At 38.4% G+C, this 11,767-nt stretch overlaps 1 protein-coding gene across 1 annotated transcript; it reads right to left on the bottom strand.

Annotated features, from left to right (window-relative positions):
- Positions 1-5,204: 5,204 nt before the first annotated feature.
- LOC142372646 (glutamine synthetase-like) lies at positions 5,205-10,832 on the bottom strand. The gene is made up of 7 exons (XM_075455600.1): positions 10,733-10,832; positions 9,594-9,768; positions 7,042-7,203; positions 6,795-6,941; positions 6,016-6,143; positions 5,705-5,904; positions 5,205-5,577 (listed from the first exon to the last, which is right to left on the bottom strand). Exons 2-7 carry the CDS (start codon positions 9,760-9,762, stop codon positions 5,292-5,294), a joined length of 1,092 nt encoding a protein of 363 aa, XP_075311715.1. The 5' UTR covers positions 9,763-9,768; positions 10,733-10,832; the 3' UTR covers positions 5,205-5,291.
- Between the last annotated feature and the right edge of the window lie 935 nt (positions 10,833-11,767).

The following is an 11,767-nucleotide window of genomic DNA, read 5'->3' on the forward strand; positions in this document are numbered from 1 at the left end:
TCTTTTTCTTTCTTTTGTATGTACAAATAGCTACATACATTTTCTTTTTTATACATGTTCGAAAATAAAAATCTATCAATCAATCAAAAAAAAGAAAAAAAACATAGAAAATATATAGAGTCCTCTCCTACATTTATCATTTTAGCAGTTTAACTCTGCAGAAGCATCTCCAGCCCACACAAAACCACAGGAGACTCATTTGGCAGCCATAGCTGAGTTGAGCTGCTGGAGTTGACCTCCTCTCCTGCTTTCTTGTCCCAGTCCACGTGTCCTGGTAATTTGAGTAAACATAAAGTAAAATACAAACATGGAACGAATGTACCAGGCTAAATCTGAAGCAATGCTAAGTTAGCATTTATTTTTTCTTCATCCTTACAGGGATGTTTCTTCACATCATTTTTGTAAATGAGCAGTTACTTGACACTCGAACAAACAACTATAAATACTGTGTTAGTCAGACCAAAAACTGGTAAACAGATGCTGGGCTGACTGAAACCACACAAAAATCAAACTTATCAAAACCAGACTGACACACCCAGAACATCCGGGTGGATCCGGATCCCTTACAAGTCTATGCTCTGACTCAAATGAGTCTGGGTGCTCTGTACAAGCTGTAAAAATTCCATCTTTTTGTAAAAAACAGTCAAGTGTAAGTGTATATTACAGTCGAATTTCCAATAAAGCTGCTCTCATTCACCTATTTTTCGATTTCTTTCTTTTTCAGACGGCTAAACACATCAGAAACTGTGACTGATAATCAGCCAGTTAAGATTATTATGGGTCTAATCTCACGATTGCGTAAAGCATCGCCAGACTGTAGCTCTGCTCTAATAAAACCAGGATTTTTTTCATTCAAGGATGTACTTATATGTATGATCTCCCACAGAGGAAGTTAGAAGCAGAAGTTATACTAGAACTGGGGTGCTGGTAAAATTAAATGGTCATCCCAAAACTGTGGTTTTACTCAGCTTTGCATGTAATCGCACTGTCTTGTAGTACATAGCCATCAAAGTTGGTTTCAGAAGGCAAAAATTGGTTCTGAGTAACGATTAGCTCAGCTCACTCGTCAGAAATCCTCCGACTCTCCGAAACTGACAGTGTGCTGATCGCTGTGGACTACAGGAAACAGTATTCATGTCAAAAGAAACCCACTGAAAAAAATAGGCTTTGCCGAGCCAGTCCTCTGACATTGCATATTATTTCAAACTGGGTTTTACAGCGTGAGACGCACTCCCAGAGACAGGAACCCTGCCATATTTTCTGAAAGGGTATTTTCAGCCTAGAAAATAAAAAAATGGTCCTCCCCACCACACTGGAAACACTTCAGTGTTGTGACCCACTGCTGCATACAGCTGTGTGAAACTACACAACAGGCCTACTGTTAACATGTAAAACTGTAATATCTACAAAAAAAGTGTCATTTTTGGCTGGGAGAGTCACACTTCCTCTCATTGTGTACAAAGGGGATTAAAACTACAAAAAAAAGGTTACACCTATGATGAGATGTCAGCATGTTGCTCTGCTCCTTTGCAGTTGTGAGTAGCTGTTTAAATCAACTTTACATTGAGGAGCCATAGCACTCCACACCCTTTAATCCTGTTTTTCTCTGTAAAGTTTTTAATGCACCTAAAAATACGACCCATTTCTGCATGCATCCTGTCTCTGAAGGTACTTCCCGTCCTCTGACTGCTTCCTGTCTTCATGTGCAGCATCAGTGGGTGGAGCTGCACAGGTACCATTGAGGTTTGCAGATGTGCATAAAATGCTCACAAAGAAAGTGTTTTGAGGTTTTCTTCAGGTTTTCATACGTTGCTTTTACCAAAAGACAAAAAAAGTTAAACCAATTATACGGAGACAGACGTTCTCATTCCTTTTCCTCGACTTCATTTCTGACCTGGGCCTCTTCAAATCCAGGCTAAAAACCTGCTTATTTAGGATTGCTTTTAATACCCAGTAGTATGATGACACTTTTATCTTATTTTATCTTATTTTATCTTATTCGATGTTGTTGTTGTATTTTATTGCTTTCACTGTTCTTTTATTGTTTTTACTTATTCTTCTCTTTATTTATTACCTGCTGTAAAGCACTTTGGTACACCGTAAGGATTGTCTGTAAAGAGCTGTATAAATAAAGTACATTTACATTCATCATTGGATCGGGCTGCTAATATTCTTAGCAAACGACATATGTTTCCATGACGACAGACAAACACCACCGTTGCCAAGTGACTGTCTGTATCCATGGAAATCTGGTGTGCGGAGGCACCTATTTTCTGGTATTTGTTGTGTTTGTGTGTTCCAGTTGCAAAAAGCTCCCCTGAAACAGCTTAAAACGGTGCTGTTGGGCTCCAAGGGAAGAGGATCACACGTCAGGCTGTAACAGGAGGAGACATTAATGCCATATGTCAAGTATGCCATGCATCATGCTGACGTGGATCAATGCCAGTACTGTGGGCATAATGCTTGGATGAGCTCTCTCACTCTCTCACACGATTTTTAAGGCTTTGCTATCACAAACTGTGTCACCCCTTTGTAAGAATTGTTCAGATACACTTACCTCTGAAGGATGGTTACACTTCTTTTTAAAATTTTACTGTGGAGTCATGGTGGTGCAAGCTGAACTGACATAAAGACGAGTACAATAGCTTCACCCAGTGGTCAACTGGAGGATCTACGTCTTTTTGCAGTAAATCTGTAATTGTTAAGTTCCTGTTTAGCCTAACTACTCCTGCATACTTTCAGCTATTTCTACAATTTTGGTATCAAAACGTTCAGCTCTTTCAGCAGATTCCTGCTACCATTTTTGGTCTTTTTAACTTTTACACTTTTTAAGATATTCAACTTTTATTCAAATGTTCCCGTCATTCAAATGAATGGAAACTGCTTTCAGCTCTTCCAAATCATCTCCCTCTTTCCAACCCAACTATTTCTGCATGCTGTCAGCCAGAGACACCATTCAAACTTTAAATGGGTCACAAGACATTCAGCTATTACAATTGTTTCAGCTTTTTCAAATCTTCAGCCAATTTTGAAATATGACAGTTTCAAAAACATGAACATTTTGCTCCTTCTTGATTTTTATGAATGAGCACACAGTTGAGTGCGTGCTGATAAGTTTCAACTTTTTCAGTTTTTTCAAACAAATTCCTCTAACTTTCATACAGTTTAACTTAGAGAAAAGCAAATTATACCTTAAAATGTAGGAAAAATTGTCCTCTTTCAGCCAATGTAACTACTAAGGAGCTCACATTTACAGAATTTCAGCTATGAGACTTGAACCGAGATCAACCTCTCAAATTCTCTGACTAACTCCAATGTTAAGTTTGGTAGTACACAAAAATCACAAAATTCCTTCAACCAATACCTTAGCAACAGTTTTTACTGCTAAAATTGAACTATTTTCAGCTTTTTTAGCATGGTCAGCTATCCCCATTAAGCTCATAAGCATTCTCACTGCTGTTTAGCAGGAACAGCTCTTTCTAGTTATGTTTATGTTTATGTTTATGTTCATGCATTTAGTAGACACTTTTATCCAAAGCAACTTACAGCTAACATCAAAGCTAACAATAAGCTACATAGAAGGAAATTACTAGTCAGACTCTGGCAGAGGTGACAGTGTAGAGATAGAGTGCAGACTATCTCTGCAACACATCCTAAAAATACCTGAAACGGACAGGCTAGGGCTTTATATAAATGTTTTAAACCAGAGTAAACGTAAAAAAGAGAGAATGGCTGTGGCTCTCTAGTTAGAGTTGTTGTGCATCAATCAGATGCAGTCCCAGGCTTATCCCAAACATCTTGGGCAAGAACCTGAAACCCAACCTACTCAGAGCTTGAACTGTGATATTCTTTTAAATAAGTGAAAGGAATATATCCTCATTACAGATGAAATGAGATTCAAAATGCCGAAAAATGTCATTCTGTTGCTATTTTACATGGATTTGAACTGTGATGGATTTAGTTGGTATGCTCCTGTGTCATTTTATAGATTAGATGAATAGTGACTTTTTCTTTTGATTTGATTGTTTTTCTACATCCGGCTTCTTCCCACCATCCAAAAACATGCACGTCAGGTGCTGTGATGGACTGGCGACCTGACGGTGTACCTCACCTCTCGCCCAATTGTATCTCAGTGGGACCTTCCCAGTAAGACAAAGTGCAAGTGAAAATTAGAGTGTGACAGAGAAAAGCTTTAATGCACGAATACACTAAGAAGTGCTGTGTGAATAGGTGCATGTGTGCACTAAAAAGACGTCTGAGTGGTGAACAAGACCAAAAAAAGTATTGTATGAATAAGTTTTTCTATAACTTTTTAAAATAATCTAATCTATTAAATTTCTTCATATCGTAGATATTTTTGCAAATAATATCAGACGTCATGAGCCTTTTGTGATTTCGATTTACTTATTCCAAACACATTACATAGTTTAGTGCATCAAGATTTCCAAGTGAATTCACAAAATAAACTACAATAAAAACAAACTTTATCAAACTCTATCAAACTTTCATTTCTTGGACAGTATTAGGACAGTTTTTATGTGAAGTAACTTGTTGTGCATGGGTCAGTCCATGTCCACTGCAGGTAAACTTTCAGACAAATGTGTAAGTGTCCCAGTTATGCTACCTCCAGCAAGCTGCCTGCAGACATGGAAGTGCTATGAGACAACCGGCCCCCGGGAGCAGACCTGAGGTAGGTCCAAAGATGAAAGACAGAGCAAAGACAGCCCAACTTAAAGAGACACAAAACAATAACAGATTGTCTACTTTACATCTCTCCCAGACCCTTTTTTTTAGTATTTTCATCTGCACAATTTGTGTCTTTATGTCTGCATTTTGTGTTTATTCGTGCTCTTTTTCATGGGTTTGCGTCTCTTCGCTGTTGTTCTGGGTCTCTTTGTGCCTGTGTGAATCCATTTTGATGGATCTTTTCTGCGTGTTATAGCAGTGCTGTGATCTGTGTTTGCAATCAGTTTGCATTCAATTGTCTCCATTTTGGAGTCAGTTTCTGTTGTGTCTCTTTGCATTTCACATTAGCCTCTTTGGTTCGCATATCTCTCTGGTCTGTTTGCTCCTATTTTTTATTGTTTTGTGTCTCTTTGCAGCCGTTTTGAGTCAATTTGGATGCCTTTTTTTGTGTGTTTGATTAACTTGCCAACAAGAAATGTTGACCACCACCTCAGAGGCTTTTTGACTATTTCAGCCCCTGCGGAGTATGTTTAATATGCTTCGTAATCCATCCATGCCTGTAGTCAACTTGCTTTTTATCTACTCGCTCTCTCCTTTTCCTTGTCTTAGTCCAGCAAGCAGGTTTGTGCGATGGCCCTCGTCACTGCGTACGGGTCGCAGTTAGCTGCGGGGCGGCGGTCCTCAAAGTAGCCCCTCTCCTTCTGGCCCACCTGCCGGGGGATGCGGATGCTGGCGCCTCGGTTGGCCACTCCGGCAGAGAAGTCGTCAATGCTGGACGTTTCACAGTGACCCGTAAGACGCCTCATGTTGTCCTTGCCTTCCCGCGGGTCGTACACTTTGATGTGCTCTTTGTGTTTTTTGCTCAGTTTGTCAATCGCCTGCTCAATGTACCTGTTATCAAGTGAAAAGAGTTGGTTGCATTATGTCTAAGTTGAACAATGGCTGGAATAATTTGCTTCTTGCTTACTTTAGATGTATTCATGAGTCACAATATGTTTCAAAAGAAGAGTTAACTCACTGCAGTCCTCCTTCTTCCCTCATCTGCAGAGTGCTGACATTTGTGTGACAACCGGCCCCATTCCAGCTGCCACTTATTGGTTTGGGGTCTAGTGTTGCCACCACCCCGAAATCTTCACACACACGATGCAGCAGAAACCGTGCGACCCACAGGTGGTCGCCCATCTTGATGCCCTCGCAGGGGCCCACCTGGAACTCCCACTGAAGTTAGAGGAGACAGAAGCAAAGTTAGGAGGGTAATATGGCAAAAAGACAAAGTCAGTCTGATTCCATGATCATAGCAAAGTGAGGAATGTTTGTTTGAGACACTACCTGAGACGGCATAACTTCAGCATTGGTGCCGCAGATCTTAACCCCGGCGTAGAGGCAGGCCTTGTAGTGGCACTCCATAATATCCCTTCCATATGAGTTGTTTGCACCCACCCCACAGTAATAAGGGCCTTAAAGTGGGGGACAAAACAGGAAGCTGGTAAGACAGAGTCCAAGCCAAACCTGAGCAAATACCACTATGTTTTCACAACAGTCACTTGGGGTCAGTGTCAATGTGCAAGTGAGTGATCGGGTCTAAGTAATAGATCTTGTTGATTTGTTAGTTAACGATGTCACACTGTAAAAAATGCCTCTCCAAAAATAAGTAAAAACGAGACGTTTTTGCTTGAAATAAGCAAAAAAAATCTGCCAATGGAACTAGTGAAAATCGGCTTGTCAAGATTCCTTGAAATAAGATGTGATATTTGGGACTTTTGAGATAAAAGTGATCTTGAAATTAGCTTAAAAACCTCTTCAAATGTAAAAAAAAAAGCTTGTTTCATATGAAATCTGACTCAAAATAATTTGTTTTCAAGACCTTTTCATTTAACAAGATATTCCAGATGTATTGTCTTCCAACAAGTCCCTATATCTGGCTGAAATAGTACTTGTTAGGCAGTTGTGTCTTATATTAAGTGTAATGAGATATTTTGACTAGAAATTAGACAAATATACTTGGTAAGACTTTGATTTTTTTTCCAGTGCAGATGAGGGATCAGGGATTTCTAAGAATTTGTCTGAAGTTTACAAAAATTGGGTGACAAACGATGAGACAAATTCACCTTGAGGTGCCGGGTATCCATTCGGAGGCCAGTTAAAAGGATGTCCGTCTACTCCCAACAGCGTGTACTCCTGCTCCATACCGAACCACAAGCAGTGCTCTTTAACCTCCTCCATCACTTTGTTGCAGATTGCTCGGTGGTTGGTTTCTAAAAAGCACAGATAAAAGGCAGCACAACTCGTTTTTCCAGACCTTATCGGACAGGATTGCAGCAGAAAATGTGAACAGAAAGTGAAAAGAAAAAGTACCAGCAGGTAAGCGGTTGTATTTGAAGACCTCGCAGAGGACCAGTTTGTTGGGGTCGAGGGTGAACGGATCCCTGAACATGGAAACTGGAATTAGGTACATGTCGCTGTTGGAGCCTTCGGCCTGGTAGGTGCTGGACCCGTCAAAGTTCCACTCCGGGATATCTGATAATAATTGAAGAATAAACAGATGATCCATGAGCATCAAAGCATTTCTTCTGACGTTAAAACTAGATCTGTAAGATTCTGACGGGCACCTGAAGCCTGATTAAAGTCACTGATATCTCAGATATCAACACAGGCTCAACTGGAGAGGCAGAGGAGGGACAGAAAGAGAAAGTTAGGTACATTTAAAGGATTCATGTCAAGAAAATCCTCCAACTCTTAACCCATGCAGTTAAATCACTACTTTTTGTGGTTTTTATACAGTTTGTCAGTTAGTACGGTTATTTTGTTCACTGTGTAGTTTGAGTCCAAACTGAGTTTCCAACAGAGTACAATGAGAAGTGAAGCTTTAAATAATAGTGCCTTATTGTTCTGCTTACTTTATACATTAAGTGTTGTTCAGAATCTGTCCAGCAGATGTTTTAACACTTACTTGAAAGTTTTGGAAGGACCTCAGGCAGAAATGTACTGTGTTAAGTGTGTAAGCGTGTGTGTATGTGTGTGTTTTTCATAAACACCCCACGTAGAAACTTTCAAATGACATCATCATTTTTTGTTCCAAACAAACAACCTTTAATCTCTGGATTTAACGTCTCAGCTTTCCCGTTATTTACTATCTTAACAGATTTAGTTTAATATTTGCTAAAGGCCATGTCTCCCTTCCCTGTTTCTCAGGACCGGTTGCCCTGTGTGTTTTAGATGTATCCCTGCTTCAACAACAGGCTCAAAGCAACGGATCAACAACAGGCTTCTGCAGAACTGAAGGCTCAATTAATTTGTCGTATTTCAGCCCCCTCGTCTCCCCTCTCCATATCTTAAAGGATGTCCTAAAATGCACCCAGAGGAGAGAGGAGGCTTCCATGATTAGTTACAAGTCCTTCAATCGAAAGGAGTATATGGGTTGTTTGTTCAGACCCTTTCATACAACATATGAAGTGGTCTTATAAAGTATCGGCCCCAGAGAGAGCAGAGGAAAAATATGACTCATTTAAGCATCTCCACAACCCTACCTAAGCATCTTTAATTACTAAACCTATCCAAGTGAAACGACTTCCAACCAGGAAGTGCAATTAACAGTGCAACTAACAACATGGGGTCCATTAAGGGGACCACCTCCTTTTCTTAACTATAAACACGTAATATCGTTCTCCGAACCCAACCAGGATGGGACAAAAATGTTGTTCTGTTATCAACTGAAAGTAAGTCAGATTTAAAAACACAGCTGTCATGTGTCACAAGATGATTAAAAGCATGATGCTGAGCTGCACCATCCACCCATTTATGTTTTCCATTTGGGCTTTGAGACTTCTTTAATGAACACCAAGTCCTCCCATAGAAATTACATAATTTGTTCTTACCCTTGGCCATGCTGTCCTGTAAAGTAAAGCCCCTACAGGCTGTCACTTGGTTCCAGTGACATGTAAACTGGATTGAAAGTAAATATCAACTTTGCCACAGATTTGATACTTAAAAAAATTAAACATGGCAGCAAAACACGATACCGCTGTGTCGTGAGTCATATGTGACAAATGTGAATACAAAATGTGAATCAAATCCATTTGAATGTGTGCAAACTTTGGAAATGGGATAGGTGCTAAGTTGATCCATTCATTTGAAACAGGTGTTTAGAAGCAGAAGGACAGCTAAATCTAGCAGGGTAGGATTGGGAAAAACACATTTAAATCCTCCATGTTTTTACTGTGTCTCAGTATGAACAAATTTTCCAGCTTTCAAGGAACAAAGTTGAAGATACACTGAAAAAAACAACTCATAAGATTTACTTAAAAAACCCTTTGTAAGTATTTGCACTCAAATGATTTAAGTAATATTTAATGCTGCAATATCAAGTAAATTTTACTTACCATAAAACATAACAGCTTTGAAGATATTAAGTAACATTTACTTAATTACATTAAGTTTTAAGTTATATTTATTTTAACAAATTAAGTAAACTCTACTTGTTTTTCATAGGCAGGAACATCATTTTACTCAAAATTTTAAGTAAATTTGATATATTTGTAGTATTTGCTGTTATGAAGTAACTTAGTAGATTTTAACGATACACTTTCAGAGTAAAGTTTATGTTGTATTTCTAGGTTTATGTACATACAACTATCAAACATTTAAATTATATGAGGAAACCTAAGTAAAACTTACTCTTCCCCCATAATTCATGTATTACGTTAATAAAATGTTTAATTTTACTTAAGAAGCTCTAGTTCTTACTGAATCTTAAAAATACAAGGTAGAAATTATGACAGTTACTCTAATAGAGTTTACTTCACCAAAAAGTCACTTTTTTCAGGGTAAAAAGAAAATCTTCGTATCCTTAAAGGTAAGTAATATAGAGAATCTTAACCCCACAACCTAAAAAAAAGAAAGACTTGTACCTTCTATACTCGTCGGCTCTTTGTCCAGAGTTCTTGTCTTGTTTCGGAGTCCCTCTCCGGTACCGTCGATCCAGATGTATGTGACCTGGCACTTCTCGCCCTGAGGCAGGCTCAGGTACTGCTGGCGCACGCTCTTGTTGAGACGAGAGCTTAATGAAACTGATGCCATGTTCACCTGCAGTCAGACGGGTCAGAAAGTGTTATCAGAGAAGGTGTTTTCCTTCCCCTGTGTGTTCGGTTCATTCACTTAACACTTGATCAGATTACTTTCTTTGTTTCAGTCTTTGTTTGTTAATTAAATTTTTTTTCCCCCCATTTCTTTTCTTTGAGAATAAAGAAACACTCCTGTTTATTTCAGCTGTTCAGTCTAACAACATTCCTTTCCCTGCCAGACAAGTAGGCGTATTACAGTCTCACTGTTGGGTGCGTGCCATAGCACTACATGTGCTTTGTTTGTGTCCTGCCTTCAATGCATTTTCATTTATTTTTACAGCTAATGATAGATGATAACGATGGGCAGATATGGAGCAAACCTACTTGTACAACAAGTTTAGAAACATATGAAAAAAACATTTTAGTCACGAGAATTCCTGGACCAACTGGACCAAACAACAACTAAATCATTTTAGAAAAAGCGATGCACCTCAACATCTGTAACAACCAAATTATTATTTCTAACATTTCATGTCTATCTTTACTTTCTTAAGCAGAAAATGAGTCGTGTGTTTGTGGGGTAAAACCCATTTTTCTCTGTATGACAGCATCATTAACACAATACTAGTTCAGTTAATTTTTCCATATTTTTCTTTTTTACTTCATGTTTACTGCATATTTTTGTTTTTTGATGTTATTGGAGAACACGTGCATCCCATTACTAAGGTCCAATATACTTCATTTACCTCTTGTTTTCTTACCTTCTTCCAACATTTAACTCTAGTTAGATATCACATTAAATCTATTTTGAATATCTAAAGAAAAGTCACAAACTTCAGACCTTATTGTGTAATCTAATTGCTGGCGAGTTCAAATAGCTTTTGCAGTATCACTTAACAAAAGAGGCAACAAAGCGTCGAAAGTGGAAAGAGTTGCAGGTTGTTCAGGAAAGCAAATCGAATGCACAAACACATACTTGGACTTACTGTGTGACAGGAGGATTCAGGTGCATCGAGCAGAGACGGCTCTCCTGGAGTGACGATCCTGAACCTGTTTCTGGCATTTAGCTAGAATGTCAACGATTGTGTTGATGACACAGACACACGTCACGTTTTGGAAGAAAATGTGACATGTCAACGGCTCTCCTCGGCTGTAGGTGTGACTAATGGCTTCTCATTTGTTTTCATTACAAACGGTGTGTTGTTTTTCTCAGCCTAAAATGAGCAAAACAAAAGCACTCAGACCTGGTGACTAATGCTTTTGACACATCACTGCTTTCCCTCTACAGTGGAGAAACAAATTAAGCACTTAAATGTACACTGGAAAAAATGCCCCTCCAAAAATAAGTAAGAAAAACATCAAATACGAGACGTTTTTGTGTGAAATAAGCAAAAAAATCTGCCAATGGAACTGGTGAAAATGTCAAGATTTCTTGAAATAAGATGTGATATTTGGGACTTTTGAGATAAAAGTGATCTTGAAATTAGCTTAAAAACTTCTTTAAATGTAAAAAAAAAGCTTGTTTCATATGAAATCCGACTCAAAACAATTTGTTTTCAAGACTTTTTCATTTAACAAGATATTCCATAAGTCTTACCAAGTATATTTGTCTCATTTCTATTCAAAATATCTCATTACACTAAATATAAGACACAACTGCCTAACAAGTACTATTTCAGCCAGATATAGGGACTTGTTTGAAGACAATACATCTGGAATATCTTGTTAAATGAAAAAAGTCTTGAAAACAAATTGTTTTAAGTCACACATCATATGAAACAAGCTTTTTTTGACATTTGAAGAGGTTTTTAAACTAATTTCAAGATCACTTTTATCTGAAAAGTCCTAAATATCACATCTTATTTCAAGAAATCTTGACAAGCCGATTTTCACTAGTTCCATTGGCAGATTTTTTTGCTTATTTCAAGCAAAAACGTCTTTTATTTGTTGTTTTTCTTACTTATTTTTGGAGGGGCATTTTTTCCAGTGTATTGTCTTCAAACAAGTCCCTATATCTGGCT

Source organism: Odontesthes bonariensis, chromosome 22, assembly GCF_027942865.1.
Source record: "Odontesthes bonariensis isolate fOdoBon6 chromosome 22, fOdoBon6.hap1, whole genome shotgun sequence".
In the NCBI taxonomy this organism is placed as follows: Eukaryota; Metazoa; Chordata; class Actinopteri; order Atheriniformes; family Atherinopsidae; genus Odontesthes; species Odontesthes bonariensis.

Excerpts from the sequence above, each read along its gene's own strand:
- LOC142372646 (XM_075455600.1), bottom strand. The coding sequence starts at position 9,762 with ATGGCATCAGTTTCATTAAGCTCTCGTCTCAACAAGAGCGTGCGCCAG. Across the intron at positions 6,942-7,041 it reads ATACAACCGCTTACCTGCTG|AAACCAACCACCGAGCAATC; the intron begins GTACTTTTTCTT and ends TGTGCTTTTTAG. Across the intron at positions 5,578-5,704 it reads AGGGAAGAAGGAGGACTGCA|GTACATTGAGCAGGCGATTG; the intron begins GTGAGTTAACTC and ends ACTTGATAACAG.